Source organism: Scyliorhinus canicula, chromosome 7 (assembly GCF_902713615.1).
Source record: "Scyliorhinus canicula chromosome 7, sScyCan1.1, whole genome shotgun sequence".
NCBI lineage: Eukaryota > Metazoa > Chordata > Chondrichthyes > Carcharhiniformes > Scyliorhinidae > Scyliorhinus > Scyliorhinus canicula.
This window is the reverse complement of record NC_052152.1, coordinates 179,283,034-179,307,826: the sequence shown is the minus strand read 5'-3', so window position 1 is coordinate 179,307,826 and position 24,793 is coordinate 179,283,034. Positions and strand designations below refer to the sequence as shown.

Sequence of the window (24,793 nt, the reverse complement as noted above, 5' to 3'; positions counted from 1 at the left end):
CACGTCACATCAGCTCTGTACTTTCTGCAACAAATAAGTTAGCCGAATGTTTCATTCCATCATTGAAACATTCCATCAAGACATCGAAGGACCAAAGTACATTGGCAAGAAGAATAAACAAATTCTTAATGTCTTACTGGAACACCACATACGCAACAAGAGTTCAGCAGCAATGCTGCTGCTCAGGAGAAAACTGAACTCAGTTTGATTTGTTAATACCACCTGATACTTCTGAGATTGTCAAACTAAAACAAACATCACCACGTTGCTCGGAGAGAACAAAGCTTTAAAAAGTGAATATTCAATCAAGGAGAGCGAGTGCGAGCCAGAGGCTACACCACCAATGAGAAACGGGTACCTGCTGTGATCCAAGCAAAGACAGGTCCAATATCATACACGGTACAGACAGACGATGAAAAAGTTTGGCAGCACGGTAGCACAATGGTCAGCTCAGTTGCTTCTCAGGGTCCCAGGTTCGATTCCCAGCTTGGGTCACTGTCCGTGCGGAGTCTGCAAATCCTCCCCGGGTCTGCGTGGGTTTCCTCCGGGAGCTCCGGTTTCTTCCAATAGTACAAGATAATATAATAATAATCGCTTATTGCCACAAGAGGACTTCAATGAAGTTACTATGAAAAGGCCAGCGTCGTCACATTCCGGCACCTGTTCGGGGAGGCTGGTACAGGAATTGAACCCGTCCTGCTGGCATTGTTCTGCATTGCAAACCAGCTATTTAGCCCACTGTGCTAAACCAGCCCCTGATGTGCAGGTTAGGTGGATTGGCCATGATAAATTGCCCTTTAGTGTCCAAAAAGGTTAGTTGGGATTACTGGGTTACGGGATAGGGTAGAGGTGTGGGCTAAATAGGGTGCTCTTACCAAGGGCTGGTCCAGACTCGATGGGCCGAATGGCCTCCTTCTGCACTGTAAATTCTATGAGCATCATACTGCCCAGCTAGTAGCTTGACAAAGTGAAATCGCTGAAACTTCTCATTAATGTATTTCCTGTGGAAAATTTACACAGGTATACTTTGGAACAGAGCCTGCACACAGAGATAAGTGCAGATTTTGTTTCTGAGGACCTTTAGAGATGGACACTGGAGCAACCTCCCAGGAAGTACCATTTACTTAAGGAACAGAGGACGTGTCCAAGGTTGCGAGTAGCCAGTCCAAGAGCTTTGAATACAACCCAAAAGGAAGAGACTGTTGTATAGATGTAGAGAGATAATGCATAAGTGGGACTGTTATAATAATGTTATGCAGTGTTCATTGTACTGAAGAAGCAAAGGGGGAGGTGTTATGCATCTGAGAATACATCCCTGCTGGTAAAGCATCACATGGTTTGTAGTGACCTAAACATAGAGTGCATGGGCTTCAGTTCTCCATCTTAGATTGTATGAGCAACATCTTGAATAAAGCCTCTCATCGTGTTTGTAAAAATCCAGAGTGTGGGCACTTCCATACCTTTTCTCTGCGGCAAACTCAAAGTTGTAACAGTAAGTTAGCCACATAGTGAAAAAGCAGTATTGGGGAATAATTCCTTTTGGCTCAGTATTCACCAGTGAGACAAAAAGAGGCAATATGACAGAAGAAGAACAGATCAAAAAAGAGGAAGACGCACTGCTGCCTCATGGCGCCGAGGATCCAAGTTCGATCCCGGCTCTGGGTCATTGTCCGTGTGGAGTTTGCACATTCTCCCGTGTTTATGTGGGTTTCACCTCCACAACCCAAAGATGTGCAGGCTAGGTGGATTGGCCATGCTAAATTGCCCCTTAATTGGAACAAATTAATTGGGTACTCTAATTTTTTTTAAAGAGAGGAAGACATTTAAGATTGAAGAGGAAAGATATCGCTCAATTAGTCATTCTAATGACACTTAGTCATTTAGTGTCTGTCGGTTCCTGAAAAAGGACAAGTCACAGGGGGAAGCTAGATACATACACGACAGGGAAAAGATTATTAGGAAATTCAGATAGGGTTAGATGAAGGAGGGTAGGAGGAGGCAAGGGTAAGGGGTGCGGGAAGAGCATAAACACTGACACAAACAGGTTAAACACTGACACAAACAGGTGAACAGAATAGATGGTTTCCATACTATAAATTCTGTGAAAATCTATGCAAGTATAAATACTGTACCACACCCTTCAATTCGTGTAATTGGCTGGGTCTTCCACTGGTCCTCTTCATCATCAAAATAAGCTCTGTTCATTATTTTATTTTTTTCTTCCAAAGGTATGAAGTTCTCAATCACAAGGTGCCTTAAAATAAAATAAACAGTAGTTTTTTGTTCAGACCTATGTGAACGAGTAGCTTCAAGCCAATGTAAAATAAACAGACTTTTATTTCAGTACCCATGAATAATAACAAGAAATGTATACATCCAACTATGTGCAAGATCATTCTCACTAGAATTTTTCATTACAAAGCAATTACCAACAACTAATACAACTTTGGAGGAGGGGAGACAAGATAAATCACTTTTAGGGATCAGAAATTAAAATCTTCCTAAAATTTACTCAACCATTACTCCATAATCCTATTATCCTTGCAATGAAGATGCTGTTCTGTCCAGCTCCCTTCCACTTTTTTGTCTACATGTTGCCTGTTATTTAATCTTTCCATTATAAAGAACAATTTTCCTGAATCAATGTCAAATTTCATTATCATTTTGAAAGTTTCAATTAGATCCTTCCAAAATGTTTTCTTTTCCAAAGAAAATAAGGTCAGCTTTCTTATACTTTCATTTTAACTTAGCTTTAAGTTAACACAATAAATTCAGAAGCTATTAAAACAGAATCACAGAACCATTACAGTGCAGGAGGCCATTCGGCCCATGTCTGCACTGGCTCTTTGAAATAACATTACTTAGTCCCACTCTCCTGCCTTATCTCCATAACGTTGCACATTCTCCTTTTCAGATTGAAATCAAATTCCATTTGAATACCTCTACTGGATTTGCCTCCACCAGCCTCCCAGGAGGTTCATTCCAAACTCTAGGGGCGGCGCGGTGGCACAGTACTTAGCACTGTTGCCTCACAGCACCAGAGACCTGGGTTCAATTTCGACCTTGGGTGCCTATCCGTGTGGAATTTGCACTTTCTCCCAGTGCTTGCATGGGTTTCCTCCAGGTGCTCTTGTTTCCTCCCATAGTGCAAAGATGTGCAGGGTTGGATTGGCTGTGTGTTCAAAAGCTTTGGTGGGGTTACTGACGTAGGGTGGCAGGTGGGACTTGGTAGGGTGCTCTTTTGCAGGTTTGGTGCAGACTCAATAAGCCAAATGGCCTCCTTCTGCACTGTAGTGATTCTATTCTATAGCCACCTTCTGGATGATAAAAATCTTTCTTCACATCACTTCCACTCCTTTTGCACATTATTTTGAATCTATGCCCTCTAGTTCGTGACGGACCCGGAGTGGGATTTTACTCACTATTTACCCTGTTCAAACCCTTCAAGATCTTGAATACCTCAATCAAATATCCTGTCTTCTTTTCTCCAAGGAAAACATACCCAACCTCTCCATAGGTAGCACAGTGGTTAGCACTGTGGCTTCATAGCGCCAGGGTCCCAGGTTCGATTCCCGGCTGGGCCACTGTCTGTGCGGAGTCTGCATGTTCTCCCCGTGTCTGTCGGTTTCCTCCAGTTTCCTCCCACTAGCCCTGAAAGACATGCTGTTAGGTAATTTGGACATTCTGAATTCTCCCTCTGTGTACCCGAACAGGCGCCGGAATGTGGCGACTCGGGACTTTTCACAGTAAGGTCATTGCAATGTAAGCCTACTTGTGACAATAAAGATTATTATTATTAGTTACAGATTTTTTTCCTGGAATTATTCTTGTGAATCTCCTCTGTGCTCTCTCAAATACCTCCACATCCTTCCTCAGGTATGGTGGCCAGAACTGGATGCAGTACTCCAGATGGGTTCTAACTGGTGTCCTATACAGGTTGCACATAACCTCCCTACTGTTGTACGCAATGCTCCTATTAATAAAACCTCAGATACTATATATGCTTTATTAGTTGCTCACAACCTGCCCTGCCACCTGTAATGACTTAAGCACATATACACCAAGGTTCCTTTGTTCCTGCACCTCCTTTTGAGTTTTACTCTTTATTTTACACCATCTCTCCATAGTCTTCAGATAAATTCATGATTCATTCCTCCAGACCAGTGGAGTAATTCAGTTTTTGAGCTCAATGAATTTTGCAAACATGACAGCGTGCATCAAGCAAACAAATCTATGATAAACAACCAATGACTGACTGGAAGAATTTTATAATATGATAGTTAAAGAAGGGAGTTGAAATATATTTTTCTCCAATACCAGATACATACTTAAGTTTGAGTTCCCTGGTTAGTTCATTCTGTGTTTGTTCCAGTTCCTGTCGTTCTTTGATGTGTTCCTCTTGCAGATCATGAATCTCAGCTTTTACTGCCTGGAGCTTAGCAAATAACTAACAGAAGAAACGGTTTAAACTACTAAACACAAGATTAATCAGACTGTTCTAAGTAGTCACTGGGCTAGCACTGGTTTTTGAAAAAAAGGCTTCCTTAAATTGAATTCTGACCATACAACAAAATTATACCGAGTGACACTTTAGAATGTTGAGAGCAGTAATTGTCAGCTTAAATTCTTTGTGACTACAGTATCTAATCTAACGCAACATCTTCAGATGCACAGGAAAATTATGAAAACCATTTCTGGGAGGGCTGGAGTTCCCAAGGATAGATGAGAGGTTGGTGGAGGATTTGGGTGCCCCAATTGGGCTTGGGGATGTTATAGACGGATTGGGGGCGATGCAATCGGGTAAAGCCCCGGGACCAGACGGATATCCGGTGGAGGTTTATAATGTTTTCCAGGCTGTTAGGAAAGCTCCTGGTAAAGGCTTTTAATGAGTTGAAGGAGCTGGGAGTGCTCCCCCCATTGTTATCGCAGGCATCGATTTCCCGTATTTTGAAGCGGGATAAGGATCCGGAGAGCTGTGGCTCGTGGAGACCAATCTCCCTGTTGAATGTAGATAAAAAATTGCTGGCAAAGATCTTGGCCACAGGCATAGAGGATTGTGTTCCGGGAGTAATAGGAGAGGACCAGACGGGATTTGTTAAGGGACGATGCCTGACGTCCAACATTAGGCAGCTCCTAAATGTAATAATGCCTAGATGCCTGCAGATGGACGTGAGGTCGAGGTGGTGGTTGCCATGGATGCAGAAAAGACCTTTGATCGGGTGTACTGGAAGTATTTGTGGGATGTCCTGGGAAGGTTTGGGTTTGGCGCTGACAACATCGAACACTTGGCGGGGAATAGTGGGGGGGGGGGGGGGGGGGGGTGGAACATAGGGTCTCGCTCTATGCAGATGATTTGCTCCTTTATATAACAGACCTGTTTGGGGGGGGGGGGGGGGGGATTGCAGCAATTATGGGGATACTGGAGGAATTTGGTTGGTTCTGGTTCTCAGGTTACAAACTGAATATGGGCAAGAATGAGGTTTTTGTGTTCCAGGCAAGGGGGCAGGAGAGGAGACTGCGGGAGATGCCATTCAAAGTGGTGGGAGAGAGTTTTAGGTACCTGGGGATTCAAGTGATAAGGAACTGGGGTCAGCTTCCTAAACTAATTTTAGGCAGGGTGATTGAGCAACTGAAAGGGCACTTGCATAGGTGGGCGTGCTCCCACTGTCACTGGCAGGGAGGGTACAGACTGTGAAAATGACAGTCCTCCTGAGATTGCTGTTCATGTTTCTGCGTCTTGAAATGAAAAATGAAATGAAAGTCGCTTATTGTCACAAGTAGGCTTCAAATGAAGTTACTGCGAAAAGCCCCTAGTCGCCACATTATGGCGCCTGTTCGGGGAGGCTTGTACGGGAATTGAACCCGCGCTGCTGGTCTGCTTTAAAAGCTAGCTATTTAGCCCTGTGCTAAACTAGCCTCATTTCCAATCTTCATTCCCAAGGCATTTTATAAGAAGATGAATGTGGCGATTTTGGGTTTTATATGGGCCGGGAAAGCCCAGAGGTGAAGAAGGTCCTTTTTGAACGGGGACGGGGGAAGGAGGGCTTGGCCCTTCCGAACTTTATTAACTACTACTGGGCGGCTAATATATCAATGGTTAGGAAATGGCAAGTGGGGGAGGGGTCGGTGTGGGAGCGAGTGAAGGAGGCATCTTGCAAGGCATCTGAAGTCTTTGTTAACAGCACCTCTGCTGTTCTTGCCAGCTCGGCACTCCACAAGCCCAGTGGTAGTGGCAGCCCTGAGAGTGTAGGGGCAATGGAGGCAGCACATGAGATTGGAGGGGGCTTCGCTGTGGTCATCAATCTGTGATAACCACTGGTTTGTTCGGGGTGGGGGGGGGCGGGGGTAGACGGGGGCTTTGGGAGGTGACAGCGGGCAGAAATTGAGAGATTTGGGGACCTCTTCTTTGAGGAGGGCATCCCGAGCCTGGAGGAGCTAGAGGAGGAGTTTGAGTTACCGAGTGGGAATAGGTTTCGGTACCTGTAGGTACGCGATTTTGTTCGGGGGCAGGTCCTGAGCTTTCCTTGCCTCCCACTAAGGGGGCTACAGGGTATTGTCTAAAACAGGGGTTGGGGAGGGGAGGGTCTCGGAAATATACAAGGAACTGATGGAGTGGGAAGGGGTCCCAATCGGAGAGGTGAAGAGGAAGTGGGAGGAAGAGCTGGGAGGGGAGTTGGAATCAGTTATGGGAGAAGGCCCAGAAGAGAGTCAATGCATCCTCGACGTGCGCCAGGCTAAGCCTGATCAAGTTCAAGGTGGTCCACAGGGCTCATATGACTGCGGCCCAGATGAGCAGGTTTTTTGTGGAGGTGGATGTGGATGTGGTTGGTGTCCTGCAAATCATGTACATATGTTCTAGGCGTGTCCGAGGCTGAGGGGATTCTGGCAGGGGTTTTCCGATATCACGTCAGAGGTCCTGGAAGGGCAGAGTCCAGGCAATATTTGGAGTGTTGGAAGATCCGGGAGCCTGAGGGGGGGTCGCTTTAAGGGGTTCGCTCGGAGATGGCAGCCGTTCATCGACTTCTTCAAGGAAACTTGATTGTCAGCTGGGGGGCAGGGACGGGTAAAGGCAGGGAATCTAATGTATGGGTAGTTAAGGTTTAGGGATGGGGGGAGTTGGGTGTGTTATTGTGGGGTTCTTGCATCTGTTGGATCTCTGTTTAAAATGTTAAAAATATTAAAATTACAAATGCCTCAATAAAATATTTTCTAGAAAAACAATTATGAAAACCAATTATTGTGCAATTACTAGTTTCTATATCTTTTAACAAGAAGCATAATAGTAACATGCAAACCTCTATCACAAGTTTACTATAAGATTACTTATTGCCCTGAGTTATTTTATGACAAAATTATAAGTGTTAGAACGATTTTACACAAATATTAAGTTGATTAATACAGCGGTCATAAATTGAAAATTATGAAAATCATCGCACTACAACCAATAGTTTTTGTGCCAAAATAAATTTACCACAATGGTTTGTCAGGGAGAAACATATATACTATAAAATATCTAAGCTTTCATTTGTGTGTGAATTAGAGATCTTAACCAGACCAGAGATGATTTTGCTTTTATTAATCACAAAACTGTTTCCAATTTTACATGCACGCAGTTAACATACACGAAAGAGGCCTAAACTAACTGAGTAGGTGGACTAAGAAAAGCAGATGGATTTTAACGTGGACTTTTGTTTTTACTCGTTCATGGAATGTGGGCATCGCTGGTTGGGTCAGCATTTATTGCCCATCCCAAAGGGCATTTAAGTGTCAACCACACTGCTGTGGGTCTGGAGTCACATGTAGGCCGGACCAGGTAAGGCTGACAGATTTCCTTCCCTAAAGGATATATGAGTGAACCAGATGGGTTTTTACGACAATTAACAATGGTTTCATGGTCGTCATTAGACTTTTAATTCCAGACTTTTATTGAATTCAAATTCCACCATCTGCCCTGGCGGGGTCCCAGGTTCCCAGAGCATTATCCTGGGTCTCTGGATTATTTGTCCAATGACAATACCACTATACCATCGCCTCCCTGTTACTTAAGAAAGATGCAAAGAAACAAGGAACACCAAGTACGTGTCACATTAAATAAATCTATTACGAATCCATAGGCAGATGAAGAAAAGGAAAATCATTTGGAAGTGATTCAGAATCTCTACCCTGAAAATAACTGGACAGTGTGATGCAGATATCAATGAACAGGTTGCGGAGTTGTATTATAACATTAATCAGATTAACATTGCACAGATTAATAAAATAGCAATTCTGAAGTACAGACACTTTTTGCCACCCTACCTCAAAAATGTTAGGAAGGATTCAGTTAAGAATAATAAAGATTATTCTAAGACAGGAAGATAGGTTCAAATAACTAAAGCATGTTTTCAAGAAAAAGCCAGGGCTGAACAGCGAGATAGGGTGTATTTGCAGGGCAATCTCCAATTCAATAAGTCATTTTGATCCCTTTCATTGAGATGCTTAGGTCACCACATTTGTGTGATTCAGGATGAATCTTCTCCTGTCCATCTTTTTTGGAATGTTCCTTTCATCAGTAGATGCCGATGATCATGATGCAAGTCTTCAAAATATTGAAAACTATAAAAAGGTTGAATTAAGTGAGCTGTTCAATTTGGAAGTTGGAACATAGGAATAGAGGACACAAGTATAAAATTCAATCAGGGTTGCAGAATTGGAAAAATGCATTTCCTGCCCATAAGATAATGTTGGACAGAACAGATACCAGAGATATTTAATTTGGAGTCAACTGAACTTTAAAAAGGAAGCTTCATTATCAAATAAAGAAGGGAATTGAGGATTATAAAGATATTGACAACTACTTTTTCACCAAAGGTAGTGGAAGAAATCTGAGTAAGCAAAAAAGAGATGATGAAGGGGTAGGAATACAGATGATGCTCTGTTTGCAAAGTTATTTTGTTGAACAATATTTTGTTCTTTCAAGACCTCAAATTTCTTCTGAAGCAAAGTGAGCCTCATAGCTGTGGTCAATGATCTTCATGCACGCATTCTCAGCCAATGAGCAGACTGCTAGAAGATGCAGGAGAGCAATGTGGAATCACTCTTTCCACACAAAAACACACATTAGACCACTAGGGTGGGAAAGGATTGCTAAGGTTAGAAGCTCTTGTTGGTGGGATAGGGCAGTCGGATTGATAACAAGCCCTCCCATTTTTCAGGATTATTTGTTGAATGACAATGCAAGCACAACCATTTAATTTATTTTTGGGTTTAAGAACCTTCCTCTCCTAATTTCCCTTACAATTTGAAGTACTGAAATTACTTGGATGTGTTAAAGTTTTAAAGCTTCAGATGGTCAGAATCTGGCCGAGAATTGCCTACTATTTTAATAACTACAAGCAACAAACATGCTAATTTGCTGGTTATGGATACACTTCTGATTTCACATTTGACTACAGTCTCTTTGAGGCTTGCATTTTAAAGTTTCACATTTGTTTTCCCAGAACGTTGAAACTAATGTTACCTTTTTCAGCTTCTTAGTTTTGACATCCACTTCTTGCTGGAGAGAACTGTAGGTCTCCTTCAGCTCCAGTGTCTCTTCATCCTGAGTCTCCATTTGCTGCTGCATCTCACGTTCCCGGCGTTTCTGAACAGAAAACAGTCAGAACATAAGACATTGGAGGAAAGAGTTTCATAACTTACCTTCAATTTGTACATGAGCTTCTCAAGAACATAACTCACACTAACACTTCAATGCAGTAAAACATTTCAAGGTGCAGGAGAGGTAGGTGCATCATTAAATAAAATTTGACAAAAAATGTATCAGGAAATATTACAAAAGGTGCCCAAAATCTACAATACCTCTAGACAGAACTTCATTCTGTGGAGGCTTGGCGGATAAAATATATTTTAAAAAGTGAACTTTTGCCCAAACACGCATTGATATTTTTCTCATAAATATCTGCTGTCTTTATTTATAATCAGCCTCTTTATCTTTCTATTACATCACGCAGTATTTGACAGCTAATTGAGGCTCAGGGTTGGCGGCAAAGAAAGGGAGAACACAACAGACATCAACTTAATTGGGAAGGTAGAGAGTGATTGGTTACTCTCTAATGCCAATCAGGAGTGAAAACACGAAGAAGTTTCAGACTAATTGTTGTGACAGCGCATAACCTGAATAATCTGTTTTTTAAAATATTTTTATTCAAACGTTTTCCATTTTATACACACCAAAACAAAACACCCCCAAACATAAATGCCTCCCCAACTGAAAACAAAAGAACCAACCCGCCCAAATCCCTCCCCGTGCTACTCCTCCTTTAGCAACTAACGGTGACCAGCTCTTTGAAGTACAAGGTAAACGGCTGCCATCTTCGATAGGACCCCTCAATTGCTCCCCTCAAGGTGTACTTGACTTTCTCGAGGTATAGAAACTCCATCAGATCCCCCAGCCACATTTGGGCACTGGGTGGAGAAGCTGACCTCCATTCCATCAGTGAGGTGAAGGCCAGGATATCGGCCCCTGCCCCGCCTGCAGTTCTGGCAGGTCTAACACCCTAAATATGGCCACTAAGGAGCAAGGCTCCAATTCAATTTTCAGAATCGGCAACATGGTGCTGAAGACCCAGAACCCCGAGAGCTTAGAACACGACCAGAACACGTGCACATGGTTGGCCAGATTGCTCCCACAATGCTCGCACTTGTCCTCCACTCCCCCAAAAAAAACCTACTCATCCTAGACCTCATCAAATGAGCCCAGTACATTACTTTATCCTACATTGACAAACCTCACACTCAAGGATTGCTCCCACAATGCTCGCACTTGTCCTCCACTCCCCCAAAAAAAACCTACTCATCCTAGGCCTCATCAAATGAGCCCAGTACATTACTTTATCCTACATTGACAAACCTCACACTCAAGGACATGGAGTTAACCCTCCAAGGGTCTCACTCCACACCCCATTCTGCAGCACCAGCCCCAAATCCTCTTCCCACTTGGCCTTAACCATCTCTACTGATACTGCATTTTCGACCATAATCCTTTCATTAGATAGCCAAAGGACTTCTCACCTCCGACCCTACAAGTGGAAGCACCCACTCCATCAACAAGGTTGGTGGTGCTCAGGGAATGCTGGAAAGATCCGTTTCGCAAAATTGCAAACTTGCAGATATATGAACAAGTCTGAACGGGTAAGACAGTGAATGTCCAAATTTCTCCAACATTATAAATTTCAAATAACCATATCTATACACAAAAAGGAAAAATAATACAACAACCGTAAACAGACCCATCCCACCACCATAAAAATCTATTCAAGCCACTTCAGTTAAGTTCAAGTCCTTGTGCTATAATGAAACCCTCCGCCATCTCGAAGAAATCATCTCTGGAATTGTGCATGACTCAGCCTCATTTGGTATACCAGACCAAAATGCACACTGCTCTTATACAGAGCTGACTTTGCCCTGTTGAAGGCTGCATGCCTCTTTGCTAATTCTGCCGCGACATAGAACATTACACTGCAAAGGAGGCCGTTCAGCCCATCAAGTCTGCACTGACCTACTTAAGCCCTCACTTCCACCCTATCCCCATAACCCAATAACCCCTCCTAACCTTTTTGGTCACTAAGGGCAATTTTAACATGGTCAATCCACCTAACCTGCGCGTCTTTGGACTGTAGGAGGACTCCGGAGCACCCGGAGGAAACCCACGCAGACATGGGGAGAATGTGCAGACTCCGCACAGAGAGTGACCCAGCGGGGAATCGAACCTGGGACCCTGGCGCTGTGAAGCCACAGTGCTATCCTCTTGTGCTACCGTGCTGCCCAATCTTGGTATATTCGAATACTGCTGCCTTCCCACCTCACCTCTCAATTTTCTTTGTTCCATTTCAGGACTCTCTCCTTCATCCGATAGCTATGAAAGCACACTATCACCACTTGTGGTGGCTCATTCGCCTGTGGCTTCAACAGAGCGACTGGTGGGCCCTGTCTAGCTCAAGGGGGAACCTGATCGCCCTCTCCCAAAATCTTTGCGAACATCATAACAAAATTCAGTCTACTTCGGGACCTCCACCCCTTCCGGCAACCCCACGAACCTGAGGTTCCTCAAACGATTCTCCAGGTCCTCGACTGAAGCCCTCAGGCTCTTATTCCTATCCTCCATCATCAATAGCTCAGCTTCCAATAAGGCTATCTGGTCACTGTGTCGTCACAGGGTTTCCTCCAACTCGTTCAACACCTCACCATGCTCCCACATTGTCTCTGAGGTGTTTCCCAATGCCTCCTTTAATCGGGCCCAAAGTGTTTTCCACCGACTTTTTGAGGGTCTCCATCATCTCCCTCCCTTGCCTCTCAAAATGCTGGATTGTCTTTCAAATTCGACCGCCATTATCTCCTTCAGCTTATCCACCACAATATGTGCAGCCCCACCCATCAAGCTTGCCTCCGCCATCTTCGTTCCAAATGGACTCCGCACTTTCCCAAATTCCCCTGAAGGGCTACCACTCGTAATGTTCTTTCCAGTATTCTTTTTTGCGGTCTTTGACATTTTCTTGTAAAAGGTGATAAATGGGGCGGGTCTGTCCACTAATTACCCACGGGAACCGGGCTAAATGGGCCAAAAACCAAGGAGTCTGACAAGAGTTACTTTGCGTGCGACCTCCTTCTAGATGCCAACACTGGAAGTCCCCAATCATCTTTTTTTAAAAATACGGCTAAGCTTAATTCGAAGAGACAGAAAACTTGAATAAAATACTTAAAGGAACTGTTATGTCTCTTCCAGAACCCATTGCTGTTCATTCCTGTGAACCACAATATTTGTGCCTTCTAGTCGAACTCCACAGTCTGGCAAATGATGCGACTATTACCACATCTGCCATCGACACAAAATGCAATTACGGGCCATTTCACTTTTTACTGATCAAGAAATGATAAATAATTTCCTCCAATTAGGCAGTTATGAAACCAAAGCAGTGCACATTAAATCAAAAATGCTCTTATCCTGATATTATAGATGCAGTTTAGACTTTGTGGGAAGCAACCAAAGAAAATAATCTTAAACATTTTATAACAGTTCACTTCTAATTTTAACTTCAAGCAGTTTTGAATCTTTGCTGAGATAGAAAATGCTGGAAGCACTCAACAGGTCAGGATGTATACCTCCAGAATTTCTTGTTTAATTTCAGATTTCCAGAACCAGCGGTATTTTGCTTTCAAATCTTTGCTGTCAACCCTGAGTTACCTGCTCTGCAATTTCTTGACGCCTCTGTTCGAGAACCTTCTGCTGTTCATTTGTGTGATCCACAATATTCTTGCCTCCGACCAGAAGTTTGCTTTCCATTGCCTATTGTTTGGAGCATTAACATATAATTATTTACCATTCAGCCGTGGGTAAATACAATGCACAAATATTCACCAGTAATTTCCAAATGGAGAACATCTATCTATTATCCTATTCTTTGAAACTCAAGACCCGAAAACTATTAGATGCTAATTTTCTACTAAATGTTTACAAATATTTTAGCATCAATAATATTGAGAAGTACGCAAATTTGAAGGTAAATAATACTTTTTTTCCGAATAGGGGTTTATTCTTGGTAGCATTGATTTGAATTACGTATATTTTTATTTCATTTAAAACTAAGTTAGGAACTTGCCATGTGTCAAAAATGAAAACAAAATTGGTTAGCTGATCAGGATTATTAATACTGCAAAACTCAAGTTTTCAGTAATTACGTCATTAGTGAATTACAAAGGGTTTCTTTAATTGCAAATGCCCACAGCAATTGTTCTATACTGCATCACTCAATAGCATAAAATAAACCTGCAGAAATAGGATGATTGAAATAGAATGATTGAAATAGAGATGTTCACAGCAGGGAATTTGTCCCAACGTGTCTGTGCTGACTTTGTACGACATCAATCTAAAACTAATTCCACTCTCCATACCCTGTATCTTCCCCTACTTCAAAACAAAAGTCAAACAAAGTCAGAATGTTGGAGATAAATAAATGGATCATTAGTCTATGATTTCCATATCCATTGCTCCACCCAATAGCGATTGTGCTTCAGCAGTCTTTAAAAAAAAATTTAGAGTACCCAATTCCTTTTTTCCAATTAATGGGCAATTAAGCAAGGCCAATCCACCTAGCCTGCACATCTTTGGGTTGTGGGGGCAAAACCCACGCAAACATGGGGAGAATGTGCAAACTCCACACGGACAGTGACCTAGAGCCAGGATCGAACCTGGGACCTCGGCGCCGTGAGGCAGCAGTGCTATCCACTGCGCCACCGTACTGCCCATGCTTCAGCCGTCTTGACCCTACACTCTATAATGTCCTTGCTAAACTTTTTTGCAGCCCTATTCCCTCTTCGCCGTTGACATCCTTCTTAAAACATTCTAAGACTTTACTCACTCTTCCAAATGTCTCTTTTGGTTCAATGTTAACTTTTGTGCTTCTGTAAAGTGCCTGAGGATTTTTTTCAACATGAACCAAAGTTGTTGCTGCTGAAGAAACAGTGGTTCTGGCTGAAGGCCTACCTCTGAAATGCTGACTCACCTGCTGTATATTTCTTTTTTACTTCAAACTTCCAATAATTAAAGCAATATTTATTAGTCGATAATTCGCCCAATGACAACATCAGGTGCGACAAATGCATCAAATTACTCATCAATATTTTTCAATTTTCACTAATGTAGCTTTCAGTGATTCCGAGAATATGCAGTTTTATAGTGAGGTATTTGTCAACAGGCCACTGATTTGCAATGACTAAGTCCAATTATATTTTTATTAAATAGGAGACTTTGGAATTCCATGAGAGTCTGTTGTAATTTAAAACAACAAATTATGCTTGATGTGAATGTGCACCTGTATAATTGTGAACATGTACTCAATTCATGTGCTACTATTAGCATCAAATCCTAATCCCATCAAACCAAGTTCCCAATGTCTCATGCCACTGTCACGCCAGCTCCAATGCAGCAACTTTCTAACCCCTCCCCAGCCCCTGTACCTGAAGCATATTACAAATCCTTCAAACTCTTCTTCCCCTGAAACCCCCTTCTCCATTCCAAGTTTACTGGCTCTTGATAATCTCAATTGTGAGCCAGATTATTAGCTTTTAACATATCCTTATACCAAGGCAGAATGCTGACCCTCAATCACTGCTCCGAACAGCCCTCCTCTCAACCAAGGCTGACCTTCATGACCATCTCCACGCATGTTTCTCATACTAAAATTATCCCTGTGCAGAGCTGGATTTGCCACTCCACCTCCATTCCTTTCTAAAGTGGGTGTTCCTCTTTCGCACCTCTCGCAGCATGAGACAGTATGAAAAAGAATACAAGTATGAAGAAAAGTTAGAGCAAAGGCAGCACAGCAGAGGGTAGAAAAGTGACCATCTTTCTAATTTGCAACGTGCAATTCAAATGGGAAACGATATATTTTTTAAAGAATCTTAGGTCTGCATGCACGTCTTGTCACTGTTTTCCATCATAAAATTCCTATGTTCGCATTTATAAAATAAAGTAAAGTAATCTCAACTGTCACAAGTAGGCTTACATTAACACTGCAATGAAGTTACGTGAAGAGCCCCTAGTCGCCACATTCCAGCACCTTTTCGGGTACACAGAGGGAGAATGCAGAATGTCCAAATTACCTAACAGCACGTCTTTCAGGACTTGTGGGAGGAAACCAGAGCACCCGGAGGAAACCCACGCAAATAGGGGCAGAACGTGCAGACTCCACACAGACAGTGTCCCAAGCCGGGAATCGAACCTGGGGCCCTGGAGCGGTGAAACAACAGTGCTACCCACTGTGCTACCGTGCTGCCCAGGTAATTAATTGGGTAAAAAAAAAAAATTTTTTAAAAATCGGTTTATTAAAAATGTTTTCAGAATAATCAATCTGTTTATTAAAAATGTTTTCAGAATAATCAATGCAAGCCAGAACAAGCAAAAAGAAAAAAAATGCAAAACATCACAATCAAACATAAAAGTACAAAAAGAGAAAACTACACCATACCTAATTAACTTAAATCTCAAACTAACCTAAACCCCCTAACAACTGTTGCTGACGAACTCCTTAAAAATTGAAATAAATGCTTGCCATCCGAGATAGAACTTCTCCATCGACTCCCTGATGGTGAATTTGACTTTCTACAAATGTAGGAAAGACATTAAGTCACCCAGCTAAGCAGAGGCACTGGGCGGAGTGGGAGACCTTCAACTAATCGATATTCACACCCCAAATATGGTCACCAGCGGACACCGATCTAAATCCACATGGAGTATCTCTGACATGGTATTGAAGAATCAAGCCCAGAAGCCTGGAAGTTTGGGGCAGGACCAGAACGTGTATGGTTGGTCGGCCCACGAGAACAGTGATCAACAGTGACCTATCCTCAACACTTGGGAAGAACCCGCTCATCCTTGCCCTAGTCAAGTGCATCCTATGTAATATCTTAAACTGAATCAGGCTCAGCTGAACACACAAAGATGTGGAGTTGACCTTACAAGGGCCTCACTCTACACTTCACCAGTAAAAATGGGTAAATTCACCCTCACACCATTCAATGGTGCAGAATCCGATGAAGGGGTATGACCATAGAGGTCGAAATAGACCACCCATCAAGCCGAGCCAGAGTCAGAATCTTCTTCATCAGGGAAGAGGGTGGTGCTAAAGGAAGAGGGTGGTGCTAAAGGAAAGGAAAAGCTTTACACGAAAAATGGCAAACTTCGAAATACCTGAAAAGACTGGAATTGGGCAACTGGAATTTAACAGCTAACTTCCTGAAACTGGCAAACCTCCCCTCCACAAACAGGTCCCCAAACCGCTCCTGACCCTTCACCTCCCAAGATTTAAATGTCGCCCAACAGGTAGGAAAAGGTGATTATTGCAAATAGGGGCTAGCGAAGACAAGGAACGGAGCTTGAAATGCTGTTTCCAAATACTAAGGAAGGAGACCACCACTACATTTAAAGAAAATCTAACAGGGAAAAAAGGAAACAGTGCAGTAACTATGGCAAAAAGAGTACAGGTAGTGCAGGAACGAGGTTCTATTGGTCCCCAAATAGACCCGGGATTGCCGAATCACAACAATATTTTTTGAATGTTCACTGCCCAGTAATAAAACAATAAATTGGGGAGGGCCAATGGATTCTAGGGGTCTTACTCACTTAAATAAATGATATATTTTATTGTCCTTGATAAAATAGGATTCGGGGGAGAAAAATGGGGAGACACCAAAAGGAAAGTTTTGCAACACCAGTCACCCTGATCAAGTAGTTGTATTTACTAGCAGCTAAGGCAGATACTTCTAACAAAAAAATTATTTTACCTTTTATTTAGAACAGTCCTTTATAATAGGCATAATAACCGAGCAATAATTTTTTTTTTTTAAATAATTTTTATTGAAAGAGTTTTTCCATACAAACATTTACCCCTACTAATTTTTAAATTATTTACAACACAATCCCTCTAGGCAAATATCCCTCCCTCGCCCGCCCTCTCGCTCGCACCAGTCCTCCCCCCCCCCCCCCCCCCCCCAAGCAACAACTTAACAAACAAGGCAGCCTACAGTTTCAGACATGAGCAGCGAGCAGACTTGCCCGCGTTACAGTCGTGCATGTCCCCCCACGACCATTGCTGCCCCCTCCCCCCCCCCCCCCCCCCCCCCCGGGTTGCTGCTGCCACGACCCCGAACGTCTATCTCTGATCTAAAAAGTCAAGGAAAGGTTGCCACCGCCTGGAGAATCCCTGTACCGACCCTCTCAGGGCAAATTTGATCCTTTCTAGCTGAATATAGCTCGCCATATCGTTAATCCAAGTTTCAACGCTTGGAGGCCTCGCGTCCTTCCATTGAATTAATATCCTTCGTCGAGCCACTAGGGACGCAAAGGCCAGTATTCCGGCCTCCCTAGCCTCCTGTACCCCCGGTTCTACCCCGACCCCAAAGATCGCAAGCCCCCATCCTGGTTTGACCCTGGACCCCACCACCTTCGACACCGTCCTTGCCACCCCCTTCCAGAACCCTTCCAGCACCGGACATGCCCAGAACATATGCACATGGTTCGCTGGGCTTCCCAGACATCTGACACACCTGTCCTCACCCCCAAAGAACCGGCTCATCCTTGTCCCCGTCATGTGAGCTCTATGCAGCACCTTAAATTGAATGAGGCTCAGCCTCGTACACGAGGAGGAAGAATTGACCTTCTCCAGTGCATCCGCCCACGTCCCGTCTTCTATCTGCTCTCCCAGCTCCCCTTCCCACTTGGCTTTCAGCTCCTCCCCTGATGCTTCTTCCACCTCCTGCATTATCTTGTAGATGTCTGATATCTTCCCCCCTCCGACCCAGACCCCCGAGAGCACCCTATCACTCGCCCCCTTACTGGGGAGCAGGGGGAACCCCTCCACCTGCCGCCTAGCAAATGCCTTCACTTGTAAATATCTGAACATGTTTCCCGGGGGGAGCTCAAACTTCTCCTCCAGCCCTCCCAGGCTCGCAAACCTCCCCTCTATAAACAGGTCCTTCAGTTGCCGTATGCCCACCCTGTACCAGCTCTGAAATCCCCCGTCGATGTTCCCCGGGATGAATCTATGGTTCCCTCTTATTGGCGCCGCCAACAGACCTCCCATTTCCCCCCTGTGTCGCCTCCACTGCCCCCATATCTTGAGGGTGGCCGCCACCACCGGGCTCGTGGTGTACCTCGTGGGGGGGAGCGGCCATGGTGCCGTTACTAGGGCCCCCAGGCTTGTGTTGCCACAGGACGCCCTCTCCATTCGTTTCCAAGCTGCCCCCTCCCCTTCCATCATCCACTTGCGCACCATTGACACATTTGCCGCCCAGTAATACCCCGAGATTGGGTAGTGCCAGCCCTCCACTGCCCCTACTCCGCTCCAAAAAGACCCTCCTCACCCTTGGGGTGCCGCGCGCCCACACGTAGCACATGATGCTACTCGTCACCTTTTTGAAGAAGGCCCTAGGGAGGAAGATGGGCAAGCACTGAAATAAAAACAGGAACCTTGGGAGGACCGTCATTTTGGCGTCACCCTCCCCGCCAGCGACAGCGGTACCATGTCCCACCTCTTAAATTCCTCCTCCATCTGTTCCACCAGCCTGGAAAAGTTCAACTTGTGGAGGGTCCCCCAGTTCCTTGCCACCTGCACCCCTAAGTACCTAAAGCTCTTTCCTGCTCGCTTGAAGGGGAGTCTCCCAATACCCTCTCCCTGGTCCCCCGGGTGTATCACAAAAACCTCGCTTTTGCCCAAATTTAGTTTGTACCCTGAAAAGTCCCCAAACTCTGCTAATAGTTCCATTATCTCCGGCATTCCCCCTTCTGGGTCTGCCACGTACAGCAGTAGATCATCCGCATACAGCGATACTCGATGTTCCTCCCCTCCCCTAGTCAGTCCTCTCCACCCCCCTGAACCCCTCAGTGCCATCGCCAACGGTTCGATCGCCAGTGCGAAAAGTAGGGGGGGGATAGGGGACATCCCTGCCTGGTCCCTCGGTGGAGCCCGAAATACTCCGACCTCCTCCCGTTTGTCACTACACTCGCCGTCGGGGCCGAGTAGCGCAACTTCACCCACTTAATAAACCCTTCCCCAAACCCAAACCGTTCCAACGTCTCCCACAGGTACTCCCACTCCACCCTATCGAATGCCTTCTCCGCGTCCAGCGCTACCACTATCTCAGCCTCCCCCTCCACTGCCGGCATCATAATTACATTCAGCAATCTCCGCACGTTCGTGTTGAGCTGCCGCCCCTTCACGAACCCCGTCTGGTCCTCATGGATTACCCCTGGCACACAATCCTCTATTCTAGCTGCCAGGATCTTTGCCAGCAACTTGGCATCCACGTTCAGAAGCGAGATAGGCCTGTAGGACCCGCACTGCACGGGGTCTTTATCCCGCTTCAATATCAGGGAGATCAGAGCCTGCGACATTGTCGGGGGCAGAACCCCCCCCTCTCGCGCCTCATTAAAGGCTCGTACCAGTACCGGTCCCACCAAGTCCACATTTTTCTTGTAGAATTCCACCGGGAACCCATCTGGCCCCGGCGCCTTCCCCGCTTGCATCTGACCTATTCCCTTGACTAGCTCCTCTAGCCCTATTGGCGCCCCCAGCCCTTCTACCAGCCCCTCCTGGACCCTTGGGAACCTCAATTTGTTTAGGAAGTCCTCCATTCCCCCTCTCCTCGTCGGCGGCTCAGACCGATACAACTCCTTGTAAAAATCCCTGAAGACCCCATTCACTTCTTGCCCCTTCTGCACTACCTTCCCGCCCCTCTCCTTCACTCCCCCAATCTCCCTAGCCGCATCTCGTTTGCGAAGCTGGTGTGCCAGCATCCTGCTCGCCTTTTCCCCATACTCATAGACCGCGCCCTGTGCCCTTCTCCACTGCGTCTCTGCCTTCCTCTCCACTGCGTCTCTGCCTTCCATAACCGAGCAATAATGATCAGAATTTTTATTTATCTTACTTATACCCTATGGACACAGGAAATCAAAACACATTTCAAACAAATATACTGGCTCCATTTCCTGATTCTCTGCTGACTTAGGACAGGCAAGCAGTGTACCAACCTTCTTTCATAGCAGTTTGCAAGATTGAATTGAACATTGATGACTATATGCCAAACATTATGCTTTGTACAATATAATGCAAGATGTATAGCAAGTCACTTGGCAGACTTTCCATCTCAACTGAAGTTATCTATTCGAATCAAACTTCATAGTATTACCAATGTCAATTCAGATTAACCAATAATGAATGCAGTTCTGTATTACTATACCTTAATTTTAGTAGCAAGGGTCTCCGAGGCTTCTCTCTCTCTCCGCACATCTCCCATCTTTTTCTCCTTTTCATGCAAAAGTTTCTGTTTCTCATCTGCCACTAAGCTGTGGTCATCCAGAATGGCTTTCTTTTCTCTCTCCAGCTTTTCCTGCTGTTCCCTCCAATATTCAGGTTCATTTTTAATTCCTTCATCCTCTTCTCCTTCGCCATCATCCTCCTCTAGTTCCTCATCTCCTTCTACCCCCGGCCTCCTTCGATTCTTCTTCTTCCGCTTGCCTCCACCCCGCTTCGCCAGTTGAGCTTTCAGCCGAGCTATCTCCTCCTGAAACTCTCTCAAAAGTGCATCTTTGGGATCTTCATTTACGCGTGGTTTATTCTTAATGTTCTTGGCGCGATTTGCATATCGTAGAGTTGTAAGCGTCTCCTCACAGTTATAGGAAGCAGGACCAATATTTGCCACCATAACGGTCTTGGCATTCCCTCCCAATGAGTCCTGAAGCAATCGAGTTAGTTTTGAATCTCTGTAGGGAATATGGGTGCTTTTACCATCCACAAGCGCAGATATTACATTGCCCAGTGCTGAGAGAGAAAGGTTAATCTTTGTCGCTTCTTTTAACCGTTCCCCTTGAGCTCCAGTTTTAGCTTGTCGTTCACTCCCAGCAAGGTCTACTAAATTTAACTTTCCCACACGTATATGGTTCTCTCCATCAAGTCCAATTTCACTGCATTCAACTGTTATAACAAAGATAGCGTGGGAACGAGAGCTGTGTTCGTTCATGTTTGTGGAACCAACGGACCGATTCTGATTACCAACATTCATAACATGTTCAATTTCTTTCACATTTTTTGTCACAAAGGAAGACAAGTCTTTGACGTATACACCAGTGTCTGGCCTCTCCTTTAGCTCCAACCTTTTAGTTTGGTCTTTTGCAAGTAAATCCTTTATTTCTTCTTGGTAAATCTCCAGATATGATGCTCTAACCAAGTACTGCTGATTTTGTGATCGAGAGATGTGTGTGAATATGTGCTCAAAAGAATTTGGGATTACACCTCTCCTTTCGGGGTCTGTGCGGAGTCCTTCCATGGTATATGTTTTCCCTGTTCCAGTCTGTCCATAAGCAAAAATTGTCCCATTAAAACCCAGTAGAACTGATTCCACAAGAGGCCGAAAGGTCTCATCATATAGTTCTACTTGTTTAGAATTGTAGTCATACACAGCATCAAATGTGAAAGTCTTGGGTAGTTCACTTGGACCTGCTTTGGGGTTTTTCACCAAAATCTGACCCAGTTTTGCATCTATGTCAACAACTTTTCCATAGCCACCTGCAATTTCCTTCTCGTTAATTGGCCGACAGCGCACAACCACCTTAACCGATTCAGAACTTTTTAACTTTGACATTGTGCGTTGTGATCAAATTCAAATGTTAAGAAACGTTCTTCCCAGTGAGAACCTGTAAAAGATTTAGCACACGTCAATCACCCACTCAACTCAATTAGTCTACTAAACATAAACTAATGGCAATGTATCACATTGACAAAATCTAACGATATTCTTAAAAATCTTCATTAAGGTTGTTATACAGAAAGTTAAATTCAGGTTGTCACATATAATATGAAATTAGTTTTTGGTTTCATTGCCTAGCCACTAATTTAGGATGCAGACATAATAGTTGCACAGTACATAATAGTGGATCCCTTTCCTAGCCAATACTTGCACCAAACATTTAGAAAACATTTCATAAATTTTTAACATAAACATATGTTTTAAGTTACAAGCTTTTAAGCATTATTTTGCAAATTGTAAAGCAAGAGATGAAATCTGCCAGTTTATTTTCAATCCTTCCACATACAATGGAATTCCACACACTCTTCTGTTCAAAAGTACACTTCATCAAACACGATATTTTGTTTTATTAATTCGAGAGATGTGGGCATTGGTGACATTTATTGTCCATTCTTAGCTATCCTGAAGAAGGTAGGTCTCACTCTTGAACACCTGCAGTCCATATTGCTCTCAATGTCATTAAGTCAGATATTTGAAGATTTTGAGTCGAAACAAAGGGATTAGTAATACAGCCGGAATGTTGTCAGGGTCATAGCCTCTGTCCAGCACACTCAACTGCCATCTGCTTTAGATTGGCATCTATGATGGTGGGGACATCAGGATCTCTATCATCTAGAAGGACAGGGGCAGCAGACACATAGGAATACCACCACCCAGAGGTTCCCCTCCAAATCATTCACCATCCTGACTTGGAAATATATCGCTGGTCCTTCACTGTCACTGGGTCAAAATCATGGAACTCCCTTCCTAATAGCACAGTGGGAACACCTACACCACATGGACTGCAGTGGTTCAAGAAGGCAGCTCATCGCCACCTTCTCAAGGGCAATTAGGGATGGATAACAAACGCTAGCTGAGCCAGCTAAGCCCATATTCCATAAAACTGAATTTTAAAAAAAATGCCAAGAATCATTCACGATGCACTTTTGGCTAAAGATGCTTTCACTTTTGCACTCTTGCTGGACTCTGCCATCATTGAGGAGAGGAATGCTCATGAAAGCTCATCTTTCATTTCCATTTAACTGTGTGGCTTAGGAGCTGCCCAAAAATCCCCATGCAGACTGGTGTGGACAGCTGTACACTTATACAAATTGCTCACGCATTCCAAATAAAAATTAACGGGAACTTTGTACTTAAGCATCTATCACCTTATCTGCAAAGGTTGAAAAGCTTTGTGCAGGTTGTGGAGATGCTTAACTCCATGAAGAGCATGTTGTTCGATGTGCATGAAGGTAAATCATACTATGAGATCACGGATTGTGATGTGTAACAATGAATTAATAGATTTAGTAAAAGTGGAATAGTCTATAATATGATAATCTTTATTGTCACAAGTAGGCTTACATTAACACTGCAATGAAGTTGCTGTGAAAAGCTCCTAATCGCCACATTCTAGCACCTGTTCAGGAACACAGAGGGAGAATTCAGAATGTCCAAGTCACCTAACAGCACGTCTTTTGGGACTTGTAGGAGGAAAGCGGAGCACCCGGAGGAAAGCCACGCAGACACAGGGAGAACGTGTAGACTCTGCACAAATAGTGACCCAAGCCCGGAATCGAACCTGGGATCCAGCTGTGAAGCAAAGGTGCTAACCACTGTGCTACCGTGAATTAGAGTGAAGAGCGCATGCTAGTCAAATGCTCCAACTCAAGGCTCTAATATCAGCAGACCTCATCAACGATGTTGTTTACTTTTGGAGGAACAGAGTTCCTAGCAAGAAGATTACAGACACGCTTTTGGGTGAAGATTTAACAACAAAGCCATGTAGACAAGATTTTAAAAAAGATTAACCATGTTCTGTGTACTGATTAACCAGTCCGTATGTGACTTGGTACAGACAACTGCATTAGAATGTTCTCCCTGTGATTGTTGTGTTAGTGCTGTATTAGAGGAGAGTGTTCCTCCAGGGGTTTCTCTGGGGCAGTTGCTTCCATGATTGAACCATGAACAAACATTCTAATCCGTCCCTGGATCTGCTGTGGATAGTTGGAAAAAGTCCACCACAACAATTTAGTGTAGTGGCAGAATACTCGTATCAGATCATCGAAATGCCTCTGCAAATTGGATGAGTATATTTTATTTACCACCCATAGTTAATGCAACAAGCCTGCCTGAGGATAGTCTGGCCAAGTTACAAGAGAATCTGAAAGGGGAACTTAGGACAGGAGGTGCAAGGATAGGAGGCAGAACTGTGCTGGCGGGACAGACCATTAACATGTGAAGTTGAGGAGGAGCTGGGAGAGGAGATCGATGAGGGGACATGGGCGGATGCTTTGGGGAGCGTGAATTCCTCCTCCTCTTGCGCATGGCTTAGTTTAATCCAATTAAAGGTGCTGCATAGGGTGCATATGACTGGGACCAGGCTTAGCCGGTTCTTTGGGGGAGAAAACAGGTGCAGCAGGTGTTCGGGGAGCCCAGCAAACTACACCCACATGTTCTGGGCGTGTCCTGCGTTGGA

At 44.2% G+C, this 24,793-nt stretch overlaps 1 protein-coding gene across 6 annotated transcripts in view; it reads right to left on the bottom strand.

The window, feature by feature from the left end:
* kif3b (kinesin family member 3B) overlaps positions 1-24,793 on the bottom strand; it is a 60,988-nt gene that overhangs the window by 22,694 nt on the left and 13,501 nt on the right. For all 6 annotated transcript variants that reach the window (XR_005461423.1, XR_005461424.1, XM_038803389.1 and 3 more), the window contains 5 exons: positions 20,770-22,222; positions 13,220-13,321; positions 9,500-9,622; positions 4,329-4,447; positions 2,138-2,254 (listed from right to left, as the gene is read on the bottom strand). Coding sequence is in view for 4 of the 6 variants with exons in the window: in XM_038803389.1 (XP_038659317.1) it covers positions 2,138-2,254; positions 4,329-4,447; positions 9,500-9,622; positions 13,220-13,321; positions 20,770-22,170 (1,862 nt within the window). In the remaining 2 variants the exon portion in view is untranslated. The remainder of the gene's footprint in view (positions 1-2,137; positions 2,255-4,328; positions 4,448-9,499; positions 9,623-13,219; positions 13,322-20,769; positions 22,223-24,793) is intronic.